The sequence below is a fragment of the Ciona robusta genome, chromosome 11 (genome assembly GCF_009617815.1).
Source record: "Ciona robusta chromosome 11, ASM961781v2".
Classification (NCBI taxonomy): domain Eukaryota; kingdom Metazoa; phylum Chordata; class Ascidiacea; order Phlebobranchia; family Cionidae; genus Ciona; species Ciona robusta.
Window position 1 is genome coordinate 4,789,094 of NC_143245.1, and position 25,705 is coordinate 4,814,798.

The 25,705-nt window shown below is 39.3% G+C and overlaps 1 protein-coding gene and 1 long non-coding RNA gene across 2 annotated transcripts; one reads left to right on the plus strand and one right to left on the minus strand.

Moving 5' to 3' along the window:
• Nucleotides 1-750: 750 nt before the first annotated feature.
• Nucleotides 751-25,698, minus strand: LOC149728605 (uncharacterized). The gene is made up of 2 exons (XR_016386063.1): nucleotides 23,609-25,698; nucleotides 751-2,926 (listed from the first exon to the last, which is right to left on the minus strand). It is a non-coding gene; the product is annotated as an uncharacterized LOC149728605 (long non-coding RNA).
• LOC149728606 (uncharacterized) lies at nucleotides 10,503-14,338 on the plus strand. The gene is made up of 3 exons (XM_089888979.1): nucleotides 10,503-11,641; nucleotides 11,764-11,843; nucleotides 12,066-14,338. The coding sequence occupies exons 1-3, from the start codon at nucleotides 10,940-10,942 to the stop codon at nucleotides 13,753-13,755; spliced, it is 2,472 nt and encodes an 823-aa protein (XP_089745105.1). The 5' UTR covers nucleotides 10,503-10,939; the 3' UTR covers nucleotides 13,756-14,338.
• Nucleotides 25,699-25,705: the final 7 nt, after the last annotated feature.

A 25,705-nucleotide genomic window follows, 5' to 3' on the forward strand; every position in this document is an offset into this window, starting at 1 on the left:
AACTGTCGGGATCTTGAAATTGGTCCCTTTTCCAGAAACTCCATAATCGGCTCATTGATAACACTGCGTTAAACGTTCCCTTACGTAAATATTTGTTTTGGGATCGAAAATGTCACACCAGTTCGACAGCAGAAACGGAAAGTAAAGGAATGCGCCAAAATATGAGCGGATTCGCGACACAGCGACAAAGCTGTCGGCAAACACCTTAACTTGGCGCGGCGTCAGGAATTTCATCACAATTAAACGGTGTTGGCTTAAGTCGTTTTGACTGAGATGACAAATGAATGCTTCCAGTGAATTCCTCCTTACTGCTAATCCAAAGCTATCGGCAAAAATCGTTTGCCTTTGGTGGCCGTGAGCATATACCAAACTGTAAGTGACGATTACTGAAAATCCTTATCCCAACTGTGCGGTGCAAAAATAGTTCGTGAAAAACCTAGCTTAAATTTCGTAAATACGTCATACAAATTTTCGGCAAAAGTTTACACAGTAGGAGAGGTAATCGCGCTTAAAAAGATCAGCGGTAATCCGGTCAATTAAGCATGGACCCCTCGAAAAAGACCATGCGGTAATGAGATGAGTTAGAGTATATACGGTTTCCGAATGTAATTTCGGCCATTCGTCGCAAAGTTTTTTCGCCTACACTAAAAAGTTAGAATAAATCACTTTCCGCGTGTTTTTTCGAAATATTTAACGTTTCGGTTTCTGTTTCTTAAATTTATGGTGGGGTTATAAAAAAATGACACAGAATTCTTGTTGCCACTTTTTATTTTAATCTTACGGAAGATCAATATACAAAAAAATAACAAATTCAACTAAAATGATCTCAGATATTTTGCGTTTGGTTTAAAATAATTTTAACAAACAAAACAAACAACGAAATTAATAAAGGATAAACACATTTAATGACAATACCTTTTAATTGATTTAGAAAAAATAACAATTTATTGCTGTTTAAAATAAAATCTTAAAAAAACGGAAAATGCGTTTTCTTATTCTGCATGCGCAGTATTTTTAGAGCCATTTTGTGCAATACTGTTTTGCAGAAAGTGCTATAAAAACCTATTTTGCAGTTTTTATTCGAAAACAATAATAGTATACTTAACATAAAAATAAATTAAATGAGTTTTAATGTTATAAAAATGAATGTTTTAAAGCATCGAACAAGCATTTTAACGCGTACAAATGCCTATATTTCGTACACTGCAAAAACAGTGGAATGCATATAGCAGGGTTTAAAATATTGCAAAAAGCTATTAAAGTATTGCGTCTGTCGAAATGAAAAAAGTGGCTATTTAAGACTTTAACAGATTGCCCAAGCGAAATTCCTCAATCGTAAAAACTTTACGATTGCACTAATACGTAAACGAATCCAAACCGCGATCGTAAAATTCCAAATCAAAAATAAGAAACATTTTACAGTGGCCAAATTTGAGGTTTAATGTTGTGAGTCATATGATTGCAAAATGATAACTAAAACCGGGTAGGTGGTTTAAGTGCATGTGTAATAACTTGAGGTAATTAGATGTAAAGAGTGCGTAATACTTTTGAGTGATATTTCAACAGCTTTTGCGAATAATTTATATATGAAAAGGATAAACTAGCTGTTTTGGGTGTTTTTTTAAGTTTAAATCCAAAAAAAGATTAAAAAAAAACTATAATTATGACGTTACAAGGATGCTATTTGAGTAAACGTAGCAACTACATTTAGTACTGTCGGGAAAGATGGGACAACTTTAGCACATTATATCGCGTTTTAAACATTTAACAACGGTATATAATGGAAGTCGTGAAGATACGGTTTAATGACTCTTTGAGTGTTCTTCGTTTAGTAAGAACTATCATATGTGACGAGAAATAGAATGAAAAAGTGCCCTATCTTCCCCCACCCCACTATACATTGCAAATCGGCTAAAAAATAACTAATAACCTTATTTAGGAAAAACTAAAGCCGGCCAAAGGGTAACGTATACCTATATTTTAAAGTGCGAAATTCTGCGAGGTATATAATAACGACGTGTTATCTTGCATATAGATTTGTCGCGCATGTAAAATATTTTTGGTTTCGAGTTAATCAGACAAACGTATTAGAGTGGGGTGGGGGAAGATGGGGCACTTTTTACATTAACAATAATTTATTGGAGTCGTGAGGATACGGTTTTATAATTCTTTAAATGTATTTTGTTTACTACCAAATAGGTCGAGAAAATAGAATGAAATAGTGTCCCATCTTCCCCCATCTTACTATATCTATTATGTACTTAACACACCAACGATTTTTTACTCATAGAGATTTGTTTTTTTAAACCATAAAACTCTTGAGAAAAAACGGGGCATTACATATGTTTAGCAAATAAAAGCACATAAAGTTTAAATTTTGTTAATATTATCGTTATGCACGTTATTTATAACGTTTTAACAGAACATTTGCTAAGCGTTTAACTGTTTGTGTGATATGGGGTCGGTTTAATCGTTTTAAATTATTGAATGTGCGTTAAAGTTAAGAAAAAAACATCATAAATGTAAAATTAGGTCAAATTAGCGTTTAAGCATTATAACATCTTTACAATGCTAAATTACCGACACAAAACTGTTACTATTTAATAAACATTGTTGCAAAAATTGGGAGCATTTTTTATTAGTTAAGTACAATACAGTACACTTCCGGTTTCGGCTGCACGAACTTGCAGTAAATCGCCCTGATTCCCACGGTTAGGGAAATCATGACCAATGTTCTTTCAACACCTTAGATGTCGGTGCAACCACAGTTAGATAACGTTGGGATTCATTTGACCTCAAACTAAGTTAATGTCTAGTGTTGCCAATGAAGGAGTTTTTGGTTGTTGTATGAATTGAAATATATGGACTGATTTAGATGCGGAAACACTGAGGAGGACGCCTTCAATCAACTTCCACCTTTGACGTTCTGCGAATGAAAAGAAGATTATAATACAGATAGTAACCAATGCGTTAGATAGACTATATGGAAACCGTTGCAAAATAGTCCCTTACAATTCGTAGAACTAACGCCTATGTGTTGCTTTCCACATAATGCATGGTAAAATACTCGGTTGCAAACTTAGCTAATGTAATTTAATAGAAACGTTTAAATAAAGCCAAAACACATGCATGTGGCTAAAGCATAGTGCGTTTACTATATTAGCCTGATACACATAAATACCTATAGCGGTCACACCTCTCATAAGCACGTGTACAATACATACAAAGCGGAAGCGAACAAAAATGGCGGCTTATTTCTCAAACAGCGAACAAAGACTGTACAAACACAATATGGAGTGCGACGATCGGCGCGAAAAAAATAGAATTCCGTCAGCTGCTCAAGCGTTCGTGGACGTTGGAGGTATAGATCGATCGTATTATTTGTAGTGGATTTTAGCGCCGGAAAATAGGCGTTACCGCGCGAAACAGATGTCCCAGTGTGTAGAGGCGTGCGTACGTTTGTTAAGTACAATCGTAGATGTTTTTGAAGCGACCTTCGCTCTTGTACGTCGTAGGGACGTCTCCGCAAACCAAGATGGTATTTTAGCGACGGTGTCAAAGTCCACGTAGAATTTATCACAAAGACATTAATATAGAATCGTAATTGCTTTCAAAAGATGTCAGATTTAGAGCGACAAAGGTTCCGGAAATGCTTGGAATCTGGAATTTGAGCTTTGGACCGAAGATGACTTGCAAGATTCGATTAGGGTTTTATTTGAAACAAATATTTCATTTGTCATTACTATTTTGAGGTTTTGAGATTCATTGTACTTCGTATGTGAAAGATTGCCCCAAAAAATATCACCTGTGATGATTCCAAATTTACCAGAAAAAAATAGTCCACACCTGGTGACCGCACGTTAAATAATAAGACACATGTTACTTGTACATTCCTATATGTATGTCACCGACCACACATATTGTATATACATTCCAACGAACGTCCAAGTAAATTTTAAAGATCAGCGAATGGCGAAAACAAAGTTTAACCAAGATTTTACTAACCATTTCATGCGATTTTGTTAAAAATTATGGGTTCTTATTCCTGAACAGTTTAATGTTTTTTTTAATTCCAAAAAATGTGTTTTTTCAAGTTGTTTTGTTTGTTTTCGAGATCACACCGTTTCAAAACCTTAGAGTGAGTTCAACTATAACAGAACATTTTCTACTCAAACAATCGAAAAAAGTTCACGCTTTTAAGGGGCTACAAACAAATAAGCCGATGGCTTTAACCCACGCCTTAACTCATAAAAGCAACCCGTACAGCCATGCTCTATACAAGTTCAACTGACCGAATGGTTATTGTCATGTTGTATTAACTTGAGGCACAACAAAACGGTGGGAAAATGGTGATATAATTCAGCAGTGGGCACGTATAATGAAGCCTGCTGATGGAAAACGCTATACGCTAACGAGCCTCCAGTTGACGTACTTGTTTCGACCGTCTGTATACACTGGCGTTGACCCATTGTTGGTTAAAACGTAATCTTTACTTTCTCTGTCCCTCTAGCGTTACGGGTTGGGTAAAAGTGGGGCGCTGGGACTTAGAGAGAGAAAGAGATAGCGCTGGGGCTGGGGCCCACGCTGCGAGCTCGTGATGATCTGGAATGGCCGGCATGCAAACAAAACACTATTATGACGTACAGCGCGAGCGATCGCGTTAGTGCAGGTCGAACGTTCAATGCGGAATCGTTTAAAGACTTGAACAGTTAAAACTAAGACCAAGAACTTGGGGTGCAAGGTCAAGACAAGCAAAGCGAATTGTGACGTCATAGTCAACGCCGCAGGTCACGGCTCGATTGCTTCGTATACTCAAAGACACGGGCGGCAATGAAACATAACGTAAGCCAACAAACGTCGGGGAGAGTGTTGAATAATGTCTATTTTTAGAGCACGACGTTTATTTTCAAAGTACAGATCATCGAGTTAGACAACTAGTCATAATCGCCGTAAACAGCGGACTTGCCGCACGGGTATAATTTATAAAGAAAATAATTATGTACATCAAAATTAATATTTGGTAATCTGGTAGTTTTAATTTTTTACTTCCGTAAATTAAACACGGATAAAACGGAGAGTTCTTAAAGGCTTGCGGAAAAAAATTCGGCCCAGGACCGGAAGTTAACGTCTATACTGCAGCGTACCGAAACAGTGAATGACAACGTAACCTTTATAGGTAGTCTACGCGTATTTCTTTTAATAACCTGGATCCGAATTTAGCTCCGCGTGATCCGGAAATAGAAACCGTCGCATCTTCTCGCTTATCGGCGCGGCGCGGAACAATTACGGTTGTGCGCGGGGTAGACTTGGTGCATTCGACAAACCGCAAGCAAGATACAAACGCATCAACAAGGTAAGGATATTTTTGGCTACTACGAATACCGGCAAACTCGCCGCGGCCATTCTTATGAATGAATCTAAGCATACTGTGACGCAGGTTGGAAAAGGTTAGTAGTATAATCTGACATAGTTTCGACAAGACCACATCGACGGAACAGAAATAGAAAGTAGCGCCCAACAAACGGGTTATTGTGGTTAATTAAACGAATAAGGATATTTTGGGCTATTTACTATAATTGCGGCATGCGCGTGTATACGATTACAGAACAACAGTTTTAACACAACCCCTAAATAGTTAACGTTACCGCGTTTTTTTTACATTCGTCGAGACCTTTAAAATACTGAAGTATGTAACATTTATAAACTAAATAGTTGTTTTATTTTTCACTGATTATTTTACTGTTGGGTAATTACTTTCTTTTTGAAAATATACATATTTTACTTTTTGTTAAAATGGGGTTTTAGATAAAAAAAAAACGTTCATGCGAAATCGAATGATTGGCAATGAATAAAATCTTTTTTTTTGTAAAAAAAAATGTTTTTTAAATTAATATTTGGAACCACACTATTTTGTTATAGCGTTATAGAATAACCATTCGGAAAGTTTAATTTACATAAAAGTGAATATTTTCCAACCACCATAATTTCTATATATGGCGTTTACAGGGAGCGGCCGAACTGTTGGGTATTTTTTGATGCTTTGTATTATAAACTTTTGGTTCAATGTAAATTAAAGGTACTTATATTGCAAAGGCTATTCCATTGTTTAGATGTAATACGATAAACGTGATGATGCGGATCAGAGCATTTTTGTTTGTTTAAGTTAATTTTAGTGCTTCGCGCAATACATAAAAACAATAGCCCCTGGCGTAATGGAAAAAGATAAAATCTAAGCGACCGTCACCTAATTGAACTTAAGTCTGATAGTGGATTATTTTCTTGATTTTTTTCTAGTAATAAAAATTTCGAATTACATCATATATTTATTATCGGGCAGTTGCAAAAAGTGGCGGCGATTTCACTCTCCGATGCCCGCGGAGGCAGCGGTGCGCGTCCGGGCGCGGTGACGTCACCCCCAAAATCGCTGCGGTTGGAAGGCGAATATGCAGCAAATACGTCAGAGATCTATAAGTGTATGAATGGGTCACGGATAGAACCGGGCACGTTAACCATAGTCGCATTATGCAAATAGACGATGAGACGATCATACCGATGGTTTAGGTTTTGTGGTTCATTTGGATGGCAGATACGAGACCGATAAGCCGATAGAGCGGATGATTCAATTAAAAGCGTGCGAAATTATTTGACAGGGTTCAAAAGGTCACTTTTTGAGCAAATTTTAACAAGGTATTAAAGAAATATATTTTTACTATGAAACAAAAGCTTGACATAAAACATAAATTTGCGAAGTTGTTCTTGAAGGAGCCAATATATTTCCGACTTAAACTTAAAACATCACCTTTTCTAGTTTCACATATAATATTAGTTTTCATGTTATTTTTTACAATTACAATTGCGGGTGAAACCAAGCTTTACTAAGAAAGCTTTCGCTTTATATGTGTTTGGGGCCTTTTAGCATGATTTCGACCATGTATGCATTTGAACAGCAAAGCACATATGGCTGTATCGTTGTGCAAATTTCGGTTTTCGATTCTTTGTTGAGGTTTTGGTCTCCGAGAAAATTTTCTTTGCAAAATCGGTTTAAGGTTGAAATATTGAGATTTTATCTGTTTTGTTTAAATATTTGCGAGCGCGTGAATGCGGCAATCCGGCCGTAGCATTCGTCGTTCTTTATTGAAGAACGGACGAAGTTCCGTGGCAAATGGCTGGTCAAATATTTGAGTCTGGCTACGCTGGATGGTATCGAAGACTGACGAATTACCTATGGCGGTGTGTGGTGCGTAAACTTCAAGTTTAAAACGACTTAAATTTGGTGAAAATTTGATTTCCACTAAAGAAAAAAAAGATTTCAAAAACCTTTGGCTATATGCTAATATGAAAAGTAAAAATAACGAAACGGTAGATAAGTTTAGGTGTTTGATACAAACTAATTTATAGCGTCTTTTTATAAAGTAATAAACACAATGCAGGCTATATACTGCATGGACAAAGCACTATAAGCATAATGCCAACTGAAAATAAATGCAAGAGCATAGCGGTTTTGCAAATTGTTATAACAGTTGTTATAACAGCCACAGAATCACGCCCTTAAAACACTAAACTAGGTAAACTAGGAAATTGCTCTATCTTCCCACGGTTAATTATGACCATTTGGCCGATGCTAGAAATAACGCGCCTAAGGTTGTATGCATTAAGCGTTCAATGATAAGGTTGTGCCCCGGTAACGTTCATGCGGGAACGGCCGCTAATTTGACTGGCAGCGTCGAAAATACACAATTATTAGCATTTAGCAGGGTTTGGTTGGTTAAATAATAGTTCAGGCTAAGGGAAAGGGCCACCTACACCACGAGAGTATATACTGCGGCTGCTAAACTGCGGTAATTGACTTTAATTTGACCACAAACAACATAAGTTTATAGAAAATTAATTCGACAGCAAGATATACAGTAGCGTGCTGGGGTAATTTGAGGCCCCTTTTAACTCTATTTTCTCGTCACATTTTGTAGAGAACAAAAAAAAAATAAACAGTTATAAAACCGTATCCTTACGACTCCCATATACTGTTGTTAATTGTTTACTACACGCAGAAATATTTGAAGGTTCTATGCTAAAGGGGTTCCTTTTCCCCATCCACCCTACTATACAAAAATCTGAACTATACATATATATTTAACACGTCTTATATATTTAACACAAAACTATACGTATGATTTTACACCTACGGTGTATACTGAAGCGACATACTCTGCATAATTATCAGAACGTATAGTAGGGTGGGGGAAGATAGGACACCTTTTGATTTTATTTTCTTGTCGCATTTCATAATAAACAAAGAACAGTCAATGAATTATCAAACTGTATGCTCACGACTCCCATAGACCGTTGTTGAATATTTAAAAAAAGGTCAGGATACTTGGATATTATGTGATAAAGGTGTCCCAACTTCTCCCACCCTACTATATACAATATTCTGAACTATACAGTCTTATATATCTTATGTACAACACAAAACTATACGTATGAATTTACTCCTATATACTGAAGCTACTTTGCATAATTGTTCGAACATAGTTACATGACAGCAAATCGACAGTTACTATTGTTAAAACATGCTATGAATAAAATTCTATGGAAAATAGGTCTATTAAAAAATTGTTCTTAACCCCGAGCGCTATACATAAACATATCTCGGTTTAAAACAAACAGAACAACATAAAATGGTACGTGAAAATATTAAGATCGTATACTATATACACAACAAAGCATACCCCCACTTATAAATGTTTACCGTAAAACAAAAATACAATATCGCTAATATAATCTTCAGTCGTTAATCGTATCGGACTTTTCCAAACAAAATAAATCTTACAGCGTAAACATAAGGCGGGTCGTGAAGTCGGAAAACGTGTCGGGATTTTCCGTAAACCGCCCTCGGAGATCAGCGATAATACGTTGTTCGGCTTCATATGTTGATACCGCAGTCAGTGCACGTTTATTCCGTTGACGGAAAATGTTCACGGAAAACCGCCATGCACAATTGTTGGCAAAGCAAACGACGCTGATATTCGACCACGATCAATTTGTACGGTGGTTTGCAATAGATAAATAATTTGCGTAATTACGCAAATGAATCGTAACATCAGGTATTTTATACTAGCAAACGTCCGTTTAGATGTTTTTGCTTCACAAATAAAATGGTAAACAAATGAGTCATATTTCGTCTTCTAGGTAACTTGTGTTTTTAGCTTACGTTGCGTATATTGTGCAGGGTCACCCTAATTATCGTTAGTTTTTTCAGTCAGAAAGCTGATGTTACCTAACAAACATTGCGTTTATCAGAGCAGGTCGAGCGAAAAGGGGGAATCCCCTCACTCCACCACCACGCTGGCCCCAGTTAGCCAGAACCTCGCGAGATTTACTGTTCGTTAATTATCGACCAGACGCGGGTTACGTTGAAGCAAATCCTTGACGCCAGTGTTGCCAGCGACTTTTGTGCAGCACTGCGGAAACGAGTTTAGCTTGTGCGAGGCGTAAGGTATGAAGTTGGGGCTTTTCGAAAAAAAATAGTGAAAACCACTGGCAACACTGGAGTCAGTTCACCTCACGATCGCTACGTTCCCCAAGTCAAGGCGATTAGCAGTAACTGCTCACTCTGCACATTACAACGTGAATCCAACAATAGGCGTGCACCGAAGTATTTCATGCGCCAGCAACCCCGCGCTGTGTCCATCAAGTGTACATGCGAAGCTTCACTCACAAAAGCGAAAACCGCCGTAATAAGCTTGTTTTCGAAAATTAGCGGGGTAAGGGGCACAGATTTCGCTTCTAAAAAAGGTAATGGGGCTGTGACGTCACCGACGGCTTAGTTCCTTCCAGTGACGTGATAACGTATCCCGGAAGACGTATTTCTCCCAATCCCAGCCGGACGCAGGAATCTGGGCCCGAACCCAGGAAGCTCAAAAGCACTAAAGCATAACGCCTACCGAACATGGTTATTACGAGAGAAAAGACCCAGAAAAAAAAATATTTTTAAATAATAAGTTTTCGGGACAACGTTCCTAAGATGTATTAACAAAAAATAATAAGTCCTGATAAATTATATTTTTGCGGTTTTATAACAAAGCAAGACTATTTAAGTATAGGCAAAATAGTTATAATACCGTAGTCATATTTTAATATCTTATGTCATTTGTAAATTTTTGCCTCGGGTCAGTCATACGGATAGCGCAGTGTAGGTAATGCCTTTATACTCTCTCGCTTAGGAGATTATACGATAACCTAAGAACGGTACAGAGCTAAGAAACCATAACGCTTGCGGTTAAAGCTAATCAAAACCGCGTATCCGTAAACAAGTTTTTTTTTATGTCTAACTAAGACTTAGATTTAAACTTGTAAAGCTATATGAAAAGAATCGTCGATGACCGCGATGTATATGTGCACGGGCGATTTTATTTTTAGAGCTCGCCGAATGACCACATGTGTCGCGAAAGAGCCTGATGCTACTGCATAGGATGACGTGATAGTTTTATTCGGGGAACGGGCAAGTGTCTATTTTTTCTTCGCGAAGTGAGCGTTTTTTCAGTTTTCTTGCCGAGGCGCTTCGCTGGCGTTGCGCGCGCACACCCACTCGTAGCGTACGTGCAGCCATTCTTTGGTTACGCGCAAACGTACGGGCACACGCACGTTGCGGGCACAGACGAGACCTGGCGCACTTAAATACGCTCGCGCTTCGACGAAACATTGTCAAACCAAATCTGCTTACAGTGTCAGCATAGGTAGTAAAAAGAAAGTAGTATGCTGGCTATACAATCGACTATTATTAATGTATTAATCTAATCTACTAGCTGTCATATATAGATCACGTCTTAATTGATGGAGTGTGACTAAACGAATTTATTTTATCAAAATCAGGTTCAATTTTGGTTAGATGAAGTCAACTAGGCTGTAGAGTATCCCCACCAAATTAGATTCAGTTGTGATGTCAGTTTGTTTCGACGCACATCAACATCACGTCGCTACGATAATGAACAACGATATGACGCTTTTAAGTGGCCACAAACAAACCATGTTTAACCAGCAGTCAGGGAGCCAGGACAAATGGAGCAGCGTGTCGCCCAACTCACCTGACAAGGATATCATGGAGCATCTTAGAAAGGGAACAGATTTTTCATGTTTCGCCTCTTCAAATGATGTGGAATTTTCCTCCGGGGTGGAAGGGAAGGAAAATGGCTCAAAAGGCAAAAGCGGAGGACCGTTCTCTCCAGAAGACCTATTCAAACCAAACCAAGATGAAAACTCGACAAGCACGAGCGAGATTTTCTCGATGTCATCGCCAGAGAGCCTTAGCAATTTCTGTAATGTTAAATCCGCAGTCGCAGTAGCACGTGCTGCTGCCACGTTGCTGGAGTCCAAGTCCAGTGAAGAGGAAAATTACGACGAATCACTTATGAACACTGGCTCATCTGCAAGGTCCGCGAGCCCAGGAACGAACGATGACTTGTCCGACAGGGATTCGAACCCAGAGAAAGACGACATGTCGAAAGATATCAAGGACGCGGTCAGTCAAGTGCTCAAAGGATACGACTGGACCCTTGTCCCAATGCCAGTGCGAATGAACGGGTCACAGAAGACAAAACCTCATGTCAAGCGGCCAATGAATGCATTTATGGTGTGGGCACAGGTACAGTCATTTATGGTTTAACTTACAACTGTTTGCATAACGTTTTAGCGGTGTCTGGGTCTTATAGGACTGTACTTAAATTTGTACACTGTACCGAATCTCACCATCATCCTTTTAAACAGGCGGCCAGAAGAAAGTTAGCTGACCAGTATCCACACTTACACAACGCTGAACTCAGCAAAACACTCGGGAAACTTTGGAGGTGAGAAATGGGTACTCAAATATCTTTAGAGTAATTAATTTATTAAAAACAAATAGCAGCCAGTTGAATAAATGTTGATCTAAGATATACACTTTACCAAACAAAACATTCTGTTATAGCTTCACCTTTAGTGTGCCAGGCTAAATAAGACCAAATATAAACTAAAGCTAATTATCGTATCGAGTGTTTAAGTTGTTAACCTTATTTGTTTTGTGTGCGCAGGTTATTAAGTGAAACCGAGAAAAAGCCGTTTGTTGACGAGGCCGAACGACTTAGGATCAAACACAAAAAGGATCATCCTGACTACAAATATCAACCTCGTCGAAGGAAAAGCAGCAAAACCGCATCGGGGGTTGGCGAAGGCACCCAAGGTGCTCAAAATCAAAGCTTGAAGCAACAGAGCGGCAAAGTTAGGAAGCAAGACTCGCAAAGTTCGGACGAATGCCAAGGAGTACAGCAGGCACTGGTTGCCAACCCAATTTCAGGCAAACAGCAGTCTAAACAGCAACTGTCGAGCCACCATTCACCGCAGAGCGTCTGCCACTCACCCAGCAACCAGTCCCCACCACACCAAGGTTCTATCACCAACATATACGAAGTAATGCACAGAGAACAGCGTGGTTACCATGATTCTCCAGATGCAACTGTACCATGTTCACCACCGACTGCAATAAACATGGACGAGTCGAAAAAGCCGCACTCTACACTTCACTCCCGTAACAGCTCGTTCGGCTCTAAGCAACAGAGGGGTTCATCCATCGATTTGACGTCTGAGTGCTCGTCTCATTCCATGCACGGAGTGATGGACACCAACACCCAAGATATAATGGCCAAACCTGGTTTTGATGTCACTGAGTTCGAACAGTACATGCCCGGTGCCTGTAACCCCGCAGTCGTACGTCAACATGAAGAGGCTTTCGGCTACTCTTGTATGGGTGAGCCTCACGCAAAACAAAAGAGATGCAATTTCACTGACACCTCCCAAAACCTGCCAAGTCCAGTCGACTGTTCTGTGCAACAGAACCCCATGTTTTCCCCAAACAAACAAGGTACACCTCAGTACAGACCCAGTAGCTGGGTTGAAGGCTATGAAACTGGTGTGATGACGGAGGCCAGCGTTTCTCCGAACGCAAGCATGGACCAGCAGTTCAGTCAGCCAGAAAATTTTTCCTACGACAGCGTGACCTCAGCATGCTCACCGCTGCAATCATCCTCTGTGACGTCACAATCCGGAGAGTTTAACACGTACTCAATGAACCAAAGCTCCCCGCACTCGTGCGCTGAGTTGCCAGTTAAAAAGGAACAAATTTCACCGATTCAGCAGCACTTCTTCCCTCACGTTCCTCCAGCAACAAGATTCCAATGCTCTGAGCTGCATAAAGCAGCTGATGTTGCCCCACAGCCATACCAAGCGTATTTCGATGCTAATATACAGCGGGCACCGATGGAAGACACTATGGTGGACCAACGAGCTGACGCATTGTATCATCACAATGCTTATGACCACAGCGGTCCTTTCCCAAACATACACGGTAGATTTGATGCTTGTAGCGCAAAGCAGCAAGAAATGAACCTTGATTCGCCGACCCGTTGCTCTCCGGACCCACCACGCCCTTTTGAACACGCAGCTTACGACTCAAATATCACTAATCCACTACAGCGCCGTTTTTCACTGCCCTTGATCCCGCAGAACCAACAGCAAGGCGGAGCAAACCCAGCCTATAGACATTTTGGGCACAGCCATAATCAAAGCCTCGCCTCTCATTACCCAAAGCCAAACGAACGGCAGCAATTGTACTCTGCGCCTGAAGGTTTCTCCTACCCCCATAACCAGCACTATAACATGGCCCAGCAGCAGCAAAACTGGCCTTTACCGAGCACCAGTGCTGAGGTGTTTTCGCCGCCGCATTAAACAATATAATTTAATTGTTTCTTTTAATTTATTTCCGTTACATTTTTTCTTGGTATTGTTGACTATCTACTGTGCACTTATCGCTTTCCGCCAAGTCTAAATCCCATAGTTATCCCTCGCTCTTACGTCAAACGTTCCAAGTGTACAATATTCTCACAGTGCGTGTGTCTTGTACGTCTGGCAAAAATCAGAAAATAATTTATCTGGCTTTGGCCGATTGAGTGGCACTGGTAGTTGTGTGTCAGTCGGTCGACAGCCACTTTATCGCACGAAATGTACAATAGATATCAGACGTGTTACAAAACATATACCCCCTTTTTAGCTTCACCCGTAATATGCAATTTTCCCAAAGTGCCCTTCTAGCAGAAACCGCCTTTAACGTTCCAAATCTGTACAAATAAACCTTCCTTTCACGCTCAATAGGCTTGATGTATTTTCTATCGCATGCACTCGGTGTATTTAATTTAAACGAGTGCACAAACCGAATATAAGCGAGAGATTTGGTGCCTTTCAATTTTGTTTTCATAAAATTATAATTTTTAGCGTATTTTTCTACGTTAATAAAAACAAACGAGTAATTGAATCCGGTTTGGTGAGATTTCAATTCAGTAGAAGCAGCTTAATCTTATACCAAGGCAGAAAAGGCAGCTTAGACCACAACGCAACCTTAGGCTACGATGGCGATCGGGTCGAGAGAAAATACAAGCGGCAAAAATTCTCGGCAGATTAAATGCACAGCCCAAGCCTCGTAATTGAATAATACACGCGCGACCAACAATATAATCTGAAAATCCATCTATGGGTCTTCGAGTGGCCGCCTTTGAATTGGATGTTATTGTAGGACGTGGTACAGGCTTTCGGCAAGCTTAAGTCAGTTGCGGTATCTTCAGCAGCACTTTATTGTAGAAAGTTAAGGCCAAAATGCGGCGGTGTGCTGATCATAAGTTTTGAAATAAAGCGACTTAAAATTGCTGTGAAAATATTCTCCGAGAGCGCTGATCCGGAGAGAGTGAGGAAAAAAGTGAAGCAGAGAGAGAGAGCCCAATAAGAGAGAACACATACCCGGTGGGCCTATTACATCATGACCTAAAATATCTGTGAGCTGCACTGACCCCTGACAGGTGAAGAACAAAGACACACCATGCGCAAATTTTCATCACCGGTTTGGACTTGGTGCCACAACCGAATCCTCGGCAGCTTGTGCGCTGCTGACAACCGAGATGTGCATACTGTACAACCGCATTACCGTCCCGTGAAAGGTACGGAACCTTGTATTAATTAGCAGTCTGAGATAATCATGGCATTGGTCTATTGTTCCAGTTGTCCATCGTCCTGGATAAGCCAACTACAACGTCGAGTAATCGCCACATCTGAGCCTACTGGTTAAGCCGACCGCGGCCGCGCGCGAGTTTTTTCAATTACTCGGAAAATTAAACGCTAAAAATTTGTAATCACTGACTTGCAAACTACTATTATTGCTCCGAAGCTGAGTATAGGCGGTAAAGTAATTGCTGGAGCATGAAGTGCGGTCGATAGATATTAAAACCAAGCGAAATAATGAGCGGAAACATTGGTTGAAAATAAGCGCTAACGAAGGGTCACACATAATAATTGCTGCTAAAAACAATGGGAAAATTAAATATAAAAACTGGGAATACAATTAAGACTATAGCGGTCGGTAAAAGGGTAATAATTTAGTGAAGGGCCTAATCTGATCTTATGAGCGACCAACTTTTCGTTTGGTGTTTTAGGAGGTTTAAACGTTTTAGGATTACACCATGTTCCTGCATTGTCTTTTCGGGTTGCGGTGATTTATACAGTGTCCTAATTACAAGATTATAGAGCTGAGTCAGACGATAAGCCATTGACTCATTGTTTTTCTACCGAACGTTTTGCCTGAAACCAAAGTTACCGCTGGGTATAAAAATACTCTCTTTACTTTGCGTGTAACCAGAGCAGCAATTGAAGAATATTCCGCCGTTTCCGGGCAAATTACACGTTTCTTGTCTGCCCTTAATTCCGGCACATCCGAATGAAGTGACTGCGGTGCATAAGAGATCATAAAGCGAGCATCAGCCAGCGATTTTAGGGCGAATGTCACGGAGATCGGGGTATCAATGGGAAGTAGTCGGCTCCATAATCCGCGCGTGCATATTCCGGCGTATTGGAGGCGAAGCCAACCGCAAAATGACGTATGACAAACACCGGTGTCATTTACCATTCGCGCCTCTCGCTTTTCTGTGCTACGTCATACTCAAAAGAGTGATAATACAGCGGCTACGGCTGAAAAATCAGAGCGTTTTTTCCCTGAAAACACATGTTTCGTTCGAAACCTCTCGGCCAATAGCAGCGCCCGGCGATGATGTCATATCTATTTCGAAGGCGCGATCGAATCGCGATCGCTCCGCTTGATCGGCGCTGTGGTGATGGCAGGCATCTACCGGATACTGGGAACAGATATCTGTCACAGCAACTAATTCGACCAAATCTTTTCTCACGTGTCTAGGTTAAGTTTTTAATTATATTTTATAAAAATCAAACAAACGCAAAGCGCAACATTATAATACTCATCGGAAAATACACTCTGCAACCGTGTTTACGTTACGGAGCGTACAACCCCGTCTCCTTACTTGATCTAATTCATTACCAATAACCTCATTCAAGTTTGGGAAGGTGCACTGTACAAGCTATACCACATCGATCAATGTTATACGATGAAGGCATATTTCTCGCAAACTGCAGATGCGAGTGTTGGAGACACAGGCCTTCAACCTCAGCATTACCGCATTAAGCTACGGGTAAAAACAAACAAGCGTGGTTTTACACAGCCGATTGCTGCCAGGCGAGCCTTAACACTACATTCACTATTTGTTGCTTAGGTTACATGTACCCCATCAAACTGAAGCATATATGTACAGCGCATAGGCCTAAGTTATTACACAAATGCATTAGGCCAGCTTATACACATAAACAATTGGATTAAATAACACATCACATTCCATTTATTTCCAAACAAGCCTACACGTGCGAAAAGCAATACAATAAACATACAACGCATCTTACTGCGAAAAAGAATTTACCAGCCACAAATGCAGTTACATTACATTTTGTAACAATAACACATTTGACCTATCACACAAAATGAGCATTTTTGAATCGGTTTGTGTAGTCTCAAGTAGCCAATATGTAACGGTTCATAGAAAACAATATTTCCTATTATGTCATAACCCGAATCATCATTTTTTGAACAAATTGTTCCGTAAACACAACAACATAAAGGTGCGAGGATTTGGTCACGCAGCATCGTGGAAATCCGAGCCGCTTGATGACATCATCAATGAATCTGCCTATGACGTCATACAGGCGCGTGGCATACGGAACGCTGATGTGTAGTAAACTGTACAGCAGTAAACAAATACAGATACGGAGCGTGGAACTAGTTACAAGAGTTATTTTTGCAAGTATGAGAACACCTGGTATGATTAGAACGGAACATCAGTGGACTGCTGCCAACGTATCCCAACTAGGCGTTACTACGAAATTAACCTGTAAGCTGATCTGTGGGCCGTCGGGGAGTCATCATTTGAAATTAGCGTTCTCCATTCGCGCAGTACAATAGGATTATGGAGATCTCGTTTTTTTTTGTCATTATCACACGAAGCATTAGAGTGGGTGTAAGCTGTTGGGTCTAAACATGACCAAGTCCGGTCTGTGTTTCCGATACGGTTTTGCGATCATTGTCTTTCTCTACAATAAGTAAGGTGTTGAAGTTGAATATTGAAGAAACTAACTGGCAGCACTGTTTTATTTACAGCGATAAGTGACTGTGCACCACTGAGGCCACGAACTGCAGGCTAGTTGCCTGAGGCGGTGGCTTGCGCCGCATAAACCTGATACGAAGTTCCGATTATGCCCTCAACTAAACAAATACAATTCACCAAACTGACAGAAAGTGTACAAGAAAAAGCCGATAACCAAGACTCGAAACCCTGTCTTGAAACCATGTAAAACGTAGAAGTAAATAATGTTCGACGCATTCCAAAACTCGTGACGCTGCCCGGTACTCAAACATAACTAATACCCCTCATGTAATTCACTGGTTTACAAAAGATTCTGTAAGCAAAGTACCTTTATAAAACGTCAATCATTATAACAGGGGTCTAAGCGTGACTTAGGTACATTTGTCTAATGATTAGACTCTAATCAATGAAATATCATCCAAAATTGGTTGCATAACCATCTAAACACATAAGACCCTTACTTTAACGGAGGGAAATTACGTTTTTTGTACTACAAGTCAGTACACTCCTAAATAAGCCGCACGAAATGGCTTATATTGATTAAATACGCAATATACAACCCAAGGGCCTATATATAATAGGGCCTTGAAATCTTATATAATATTTGTGAAATTCGAATAGTGTATTTACTTTTTTATGAACAGTTTCGTATAATGTTTTAGTTATGTGTCGTTTTTCCTATTCCTAACCGCTAACTAATAAAACACACGATAGAATGCAATACAAAATACATACAAGTATGTACATACAAAAACTCCTATAATAAAACTACGCTATCTTTAACAATGAAGAACTGAGAGCCAAATGTAATAATGACCTTACTTTGAGGTTATTGATATTACAAGCAATTTGTAAAGATTTAGTTTAGAAGGTTGCCTGAAATGGTTTCAAATGTCTTTACGTATACGTGTTGACAGAGTCAGCAAATTTAAGTGATTTATACTAAACAGCTAAATGGCGTTTATTTGGTACATAATAATGTGGATTAAGATAGATACCATCACATAATACCCCATATTTCCGATTTGTGTTTTTATTCTAACAATTGTCTTTAACTGCCGTACGGATATGGTTATATATAGCAGGATGGGGGAAGACGGTACACCTTTAACACACAATATCCAAATATCCTGATCGTGTTTTTAAAAAAATATCAACGGTTTATGGGAGTCGTGAGGTTACGGGTTTATAATTTTTTGAATGTTCTTTGTTTACTTCCAAATGGGGCGAGAAAATAGAATGAAAAGGTGTCCCATCTTCCTCCACCCTACTATATAACCATATCTTTTCTATCTTTACGCCGGTAAATATGTTTTTACGACTTATATAAATACCTTTTGTTTACTATAAAATGAAAGGATAAATGAAAGTGAAAACATGGCCTATCTTACCCCAACAAACTATATACAAATCAAAACCGTAGCATAAGCCAAATATATCAAGGTTCCTAAACTTATTTCAATAACCACGTCTTTACGTTCTTTTCAGGTCGTCTTTGTGAGTGCATAGCGAAATAGTATTTTCGATTTAAATTTGCATGACGGCAACAATCAGATTAAGCATCAAGGCTGTTTATAATGAAATCAATATAATTTCTCATTTTATCGCACACACAAATCATTTTAGTTTTTTTATGTCACATAATTACAGTTTAGGAACATTTTGAAGAAAGCTTCGATCAAAACATTTCAAATGAAAACATGGTTAAAATATCTAGGAAATTGTTTTGCGCCATTTAGATTTCACTGGAAAGTAGATCTACGATAGACTATACGGAGTAGTCCACAGTTATTCCACATATAGATCGCAACATTGCGTTGGTGCTGTGTTTCTGTTGAGTCATTTCTTCAATATGTTTACTATATTTGTATCTGCTTCTTATAAGTGTACAGGGTCACGTGCGAAACCACAAACAAATAACTGCAATGTACGTCATTGCTGTGGAAAAATTTCGGCTCGTTCCAAGATGCGATAATTCCGTTAATTATTATCGAAGAGAATTGGTCGCCTTTGCAAAATATTCTCGTTAACGATTAAAGAATGTCAAAGTTACGATATACCCCCCCGACGATGCGCGCGAAAGCAAACATCGAAATCGTAGATTCCACCGCTAAAGGCGTGATTGAGCCGTTACTCTGACACAATTCATTGTCTCGGCTGTGCAGCGCGAGATATATTGTCGCATGACGACCGAAATTCATTGATAAATTGAATACTTTTGGCATAACACCGGCTATAATGAAACAGGGTTCTTTCTGTACTTTTTATAGTTTAACACCATGCAAACAAGACCACTGCGAAGCGGTGACGTAAGAGGGGAAATACACTCACATAGTAACGACCATTGAACCAACGCAAAAGTTTGCTCAAAAGCTCATTATGACACCACATACACATCCGAAAAGTAATGCTGACAACCGAGACGCTTTCGCTCATTAAAAATAGCAATTGTTCAGCGGTGGCATAATTAATAACTGCCATCGTTACGCAAACAATATTGGGACTCGCGTGTTTTCCGATTGTCTAGCTTTCGCATCACGTGGTCTGGTAGTATTTGCGCAAGCCAGCCAATCACAGGTTCAGAACGAAGCAATGATCTGCTGGTAAAATGAGAATTCGTTAACACAGGTTAAACATTAACCCCTTATCAGCAGCGCAACGAAGTGCCAGACTTATACAAAGGCACAACAAACAGGCGTATTGTAGTCATGTCCACAAAGTTGGGCCGACCATGAGTGTTTGCCTGTCGTACATACGAATACACTCCGCAATTTGCAAGCTAGAATTCTGTATGTTTTGTGAGGTCATTCCACGTCACGATCGTGCTTTATTCTTGCGATAGTCACATGGTAGCAGCAGCAAATACACACATATACAGTCACGAGTGTTTGTTGGTTTTGGGGAAAGATATTAATTACGGAAGTTTGCCTCTTATTTCAAATCAAGGGTTTTACGAGGTTCAAATATGCTCTGCACTTGGTGAAGCTATTTATAAACCATATTTCCAGTAAAAATCGACCGCACTTCGTTTGCCGGTGGCTACAGTTTATTAAAAGCCAAAAAGAAAAAAAATGAATACGAACGAAAAGAGGTTGTCTGTCTCATTGGCCATGATAATACACAATTACAACGTAATGGAAAAATATTGGATTTCATAAAATAATGACTTCGGGCATAGGAAACAATGTGAATGTCGACTCGCTGTTTAAGGAAATGGACTAGCAAAGAATTATTATACAACATCCGCTACAATGAATGAGTAACAGATAGACCGTGTGCGCCGTCTAGCGGTAAGAAATAAACAGAAAGGTAAAACTAGTGCTTACTTTATTTTAATGTATTCCTGTAACTTTTATTTGATACGTGTCTGCTTAATGTTTTAGAAAGTTCGTAACAGATCCTTAGCGCCAATTGACGGAAAATGTTTAAGATGGAAACGAAACCACTGACGAGCGCAAGTTGCTCGCATGCGACGTCTGGCGGATAAACAAATCTAGCTTGAGTATGCGACAGACATATATTGCTAAATCCATTTTGCCGTGATCGTTCGTACTTAAACCAAAAAATAAATGAATAAATACAATTGTTCGATTTAAAAATGACATATTCAGCATTTTGGAAGTTTGTCACGAAACGTTCATTTCGTCGAGACCTACATTTACCAACGGTTTGTGTACACGCAGATTTGATATAACTGCAGTTTCAGTTGTGTTAAATTTGATAAAATTTCGATCAATCCGCTACTTAAAACAGCCGAGCTACTTTAAGATTTTATTAAAATAATTTCTACGAAAATAAAAATTAAGTTTATGGCTGATTAATTAACGCAATACTGTTGTTATGGAATAATAAGTATTCACTTTATATTGACGCAGACCTGGTTCTGGGAAAGTAAATTAACAAAAATCTCACACCATTTTTTGCGTATAACGTAAATCAATAATCTGTTTTTTTTTCAAATGTAGTAATCTGGGGTAAGATTGTATACAGTTAACAACTAATTTTCATATTTCCTGTTCGTGTTTTAAACAATTAACAACGCCTTTTTAGAACTACGAGGCTACGGTTATATAATTCTGTAAATATATGTTTACTACTAAATGGGACGACAAACAGACTAAAAGAAGTTACTCCACCATGTCCCAACTTAACCCACCTTAAAATGCAAAATCTGGGCTTAGACGCCAAATGCCCCTTTAACAACTCGTTATCAGAAAAAACAAACAAAGTCGGGCGGCTAGTCAAAACTCTTTGTCGCTTACAGCGGATAAAAATTACAGTAGGTTTCACTCACTTGGTGGTGATAGAGAGTTTTAATTCTGGTGGTACTACTTGTGGGAATTTACGTCGGTTTGGTTGGATTAATGATTTCGGTTACATGATTTTACATAGAAAATCCAATTTTATTTTGTGAGGTCTTTGTTTAAATGTATTTTAAAGCCTAAGCAACGCATTATCACTTATAAAAGATTTGAAAATTCTTCACATTATGTAGGATCTTGTAGGTGATATGTTATCGAATAAATAAAGCTTTCGAATAAACGTAATATTTAAAAAAAAGTCGACTTACACGATCATTTAGTTTAATTATAAATCACATTAATAATTATTGTCTTTGAGTTTAGATACAATATATCTTAACGGTTACTTTTAGCTTTACCTGAAAATAAAAAAATTGTTATTTTTGTTTGCGTCGCTATTTTAGGCTGTAGAAACGATTTAGATATAGTGGGGTGGGGGAAGTTGAGACACATTTTAACTCTATTTTCTCGTCCAAAGTGGTAGTAAACAAGGAACTTTCAAAGAATTATAATAATATATGCTCAAGACTCTCATAGACCATTGTTAACTGTTTAAAACACGATCAGGATATTCGGATATTATGCGCCGAAGATGTCCCATCTTCCGCCATCCTACTATACTCATAAATATAAATTAATACCGAATTACTTTTCGGGGTTATAAACTTTAATAAGATAATATTCTTCGGTAAACAGCACGACTATTAAAAATATTTGCCATTGGGTTTATATGGTGCATTATTTGAACCAGAGATATAAAAATAGATTCCTGAACGCATCAGTCAAAATGCTTTCTGCTTAAAATACGCGCCTCGCTGTAAACCGCAGAACTAATTCGACCGAACTTTCTACCAGACGCGGATCAGTTTTGACCATGAACTCATAAAATGGAATTTTTATACAAATTAAGTACCGCCATAAAAAAACACACATAAAAAATTGGAAATAATTTCATCGTACAGTTTGCGCATGCAGAAAATTGACTTAGATTTTACAAAGCGAGCAGGTAATGGAATGTTTTCGCTGAGCGAGTATAAAACTGTAAAAGTGAATAAAAACAGTATCGAACACTATTCGGTAGTAGTTGATATAAACCTGTGTATTACAATACGCAGTGGTACCAACGGCAGCGATATTACGCGTAATGTGATCTAAACGAACGCTTACATTTAAAATCAACCCGGCACCGTCGGAAGGTTAAGAATACGTTAACCTCAGGGCGATTATAAACGACTCAAAAGCACGTGGAAAGTCCGAGATATCTGCCAGAAAAGCGAGCGAGTTTTGAACGCCTTATAAGGCAACGTAGCGCTAAGAATTCGAAGCTCGCTCGAGCTTACGAGAATGCACGTGGTGCCGTGTGGGTGAGAAGGTTATAGCTTGTATCGGTTATTGTTTGGTGCTTCGAACATCGATTGTAACCTGCCAGTCATTACCGGGCCGGGAGTGAGCTGGGAGTTTCGCGTTTCTGATCTAATACAACAGAGGTACTGTTGTTGACTCACGAGTTAAGAATTTGGAAAGCGGTAATAAACGGAAAATGATACGTTTTGTGCAAAAAAAATGTTATTCGGATTATTTTCATATCTAAACAAATTACATTATTTTATAACCGCAACGCTTAAAAATAAATCAACTTTAATGCGAACAGCGGCTTTTTCTGATACCACATTTTAAATGTCAATCTTTATTATCTGAGGATCAGATCAAATATGGAAAAATATGAACTCAGAGCATCAATGTTTAGCTTACCGATTCATGGGCGGTCTGCGGCGTCTCAAGAATTCGAAAAATCCCTTCGGTCGCTGGCCATGTTGCAGCTCCGGTAATCCCACAATAAGGACATCATTGATACAGGATATCCGTTTAGCTTGTATCCGTTCTTAGCGATAATATCCGCACGGTAGTTTACACCAGAAGATTAAATTCGATTCCTCACTTCGATGCCCCTGTAATCCTTTTTTGAATGTCCAAACATTTGGTAAAACTCCAGAAAAAAAGCAATCCGTCTGCACCTATTTTTTAAAAACTGTCACAAAATAAAAGTGCTTAAAAATGTAAATATTTATGAAAAATGAGCTTTCTGATCTAAACTGCTGCCAAGCGCAAGCTGTTGACTGTGACTAGGACTTTAGGCTCTCCTGAACTTCAGCCACTCGATTAAGGAACACGAAAGTATGATATGAGCACAGTGAGCTTCGGTACTAAAGCGGAAAACATGTTTATAGGCCTAAGGATCAAGGGTCGATGTCAGCCTTGCGTGCGAGACCACTGTTTGCCTAAGCGCCGCAATGGGCCCGGCGAGAGAGTAGGCGGTTTTCTAATAATCAAACTCATAACTGTTAGATGACGACGCACTTTCAATCGACTAGTCTAACGAGTGAGTCCAATGAGCGCGACTGTTGGCTGATCCAAATCCGTCGCGAAAAAGTGCTTTCAGAATGAATAGGAACTTCACTGTAAGTGGATGAAAGGCCCACGCAAATGACCTGCTGTTGTCCATTGTTTCCAATCAATGGTGAATGTATCAGTGTTTTAGAGTTATCGTATCAATTATTCTGTTTTGACAAATGCGGCCTACATGGGAGGCACAAACAAGTCAGTTACGCAGCAAAACATGCGCAACAAAGCACACAGGCATTTTCACGTCGCTTTGGACAATAACTATTCCTTGATCGGCCAGTGTTTCCCAAGTATTTTCCGTTTTTCTGAGTATCCTGTCTAAAGTGGACAACAGTTCCGCAATTTCCAGGCTTCCAAACTGAAATCTGGGAAACACTGGGAAAGTCCATATCAAAGCCGCCATTGTGCGCGAGAAAGCGACGCAAAAAGCAATCGCGCTCGCGTGAGAGACTCGAGACAATTAATGTTTGCCTTGGTACCATGACTGATACCACATCGTCAAAGCCAACACGGACCTTGGCCCACGACAAAGAACCGTCGGCGTTGTTCAAATATTGAATGAATTACAAAATAGCTTCCAACAACAGCTGCTTATCCCCATACCGGATCGACGAAAACAAGCTGAAACAATGGCTTATTGACTTGCATCAGTAGCTGATAATCCTTACATTTATACACTGGACTACAAAGCACAGATGGGCAATGCAATAGCGACTATAGGTTTACATATCTTGGCATCTAACAGGCTCTCTATTGATGTGAGTTTCACACAGCAGGAACGAAATCATTCAATGCTTCTTCTGTACGACTACCCTGACTGTATCTCTTTATTCCTAGATAGCCAAAACAAGCAGGCGTTTATCAATCATAATTCCAGAACACCGAGTTCTGTCACCCGGCCCATCTCGCGTTCCACAGCTAGCTCTATCTATCAATGAGCCTCATTGTCATAAAACGCCGCGCGTATCCTCGCACAATGACTGCAAAGAATCTCGCCTGATTTGAGAGCATGGCTTTTTTCCTTCGCCCGCCAATAACCCGTAACCCGCCAGCATTAAGGCTGCGTTCCGAAATAGTAAACCAAATTCGACCCTCTCTCTTTCGGCGGAAGAAATTAGGCAAAAGCGCTCAAAACCAAAAAACCGCTACACACTACGACCGAAAACGACCCCAGTATTTTAGGCTTTGCGTGGGAAACGAATACAATTCTATGGGGGGGATAAAAAGTGGGGAAACGCAAATGCGAGCGTATTTTGCCAGGATTACTTAATACTGACAATATTTGCGCAAAATGTAAATGCTATATAGTATAGTGTGGGAAAAGAAAGACACTTTTAACGGAAAATATAGGTTTATTGTGGCCGTAAGGATACGAATTTATGATTTTTTAAATGTTTTTTGTTTACTGCCAAATGGAGCGAGTAAATAGAATGAAAAGATATTCAA

What these genes read in the sequence shown, in the direction of transcription:
- LOC149728606 (XM_089888979.1), top strand. Translation starts at nt 10,940, where the DNA reads ATGTCAGTTTGTTTCGACGCACATCAACATCACGTCGCTACGATAATG. An exon ending in CATTTATGGTGTGGGCACAG is followed by an intron (nt 11,642 to 11,763) that starts GTACAGTCATTT and finishes CCTTTTAAACAG; the next exon opens with GCGGCCAGAAGAAAGTTAGC. An exon ending in ACACTCGGGAAACTTTGGAG is followed by an intron (nt 11,844 to 12,065) that starts GTGAGAAATGGG and finishes TTGTGTGCGCAG; the next exon opens with GTTATTAAGTGAAACCGAGA.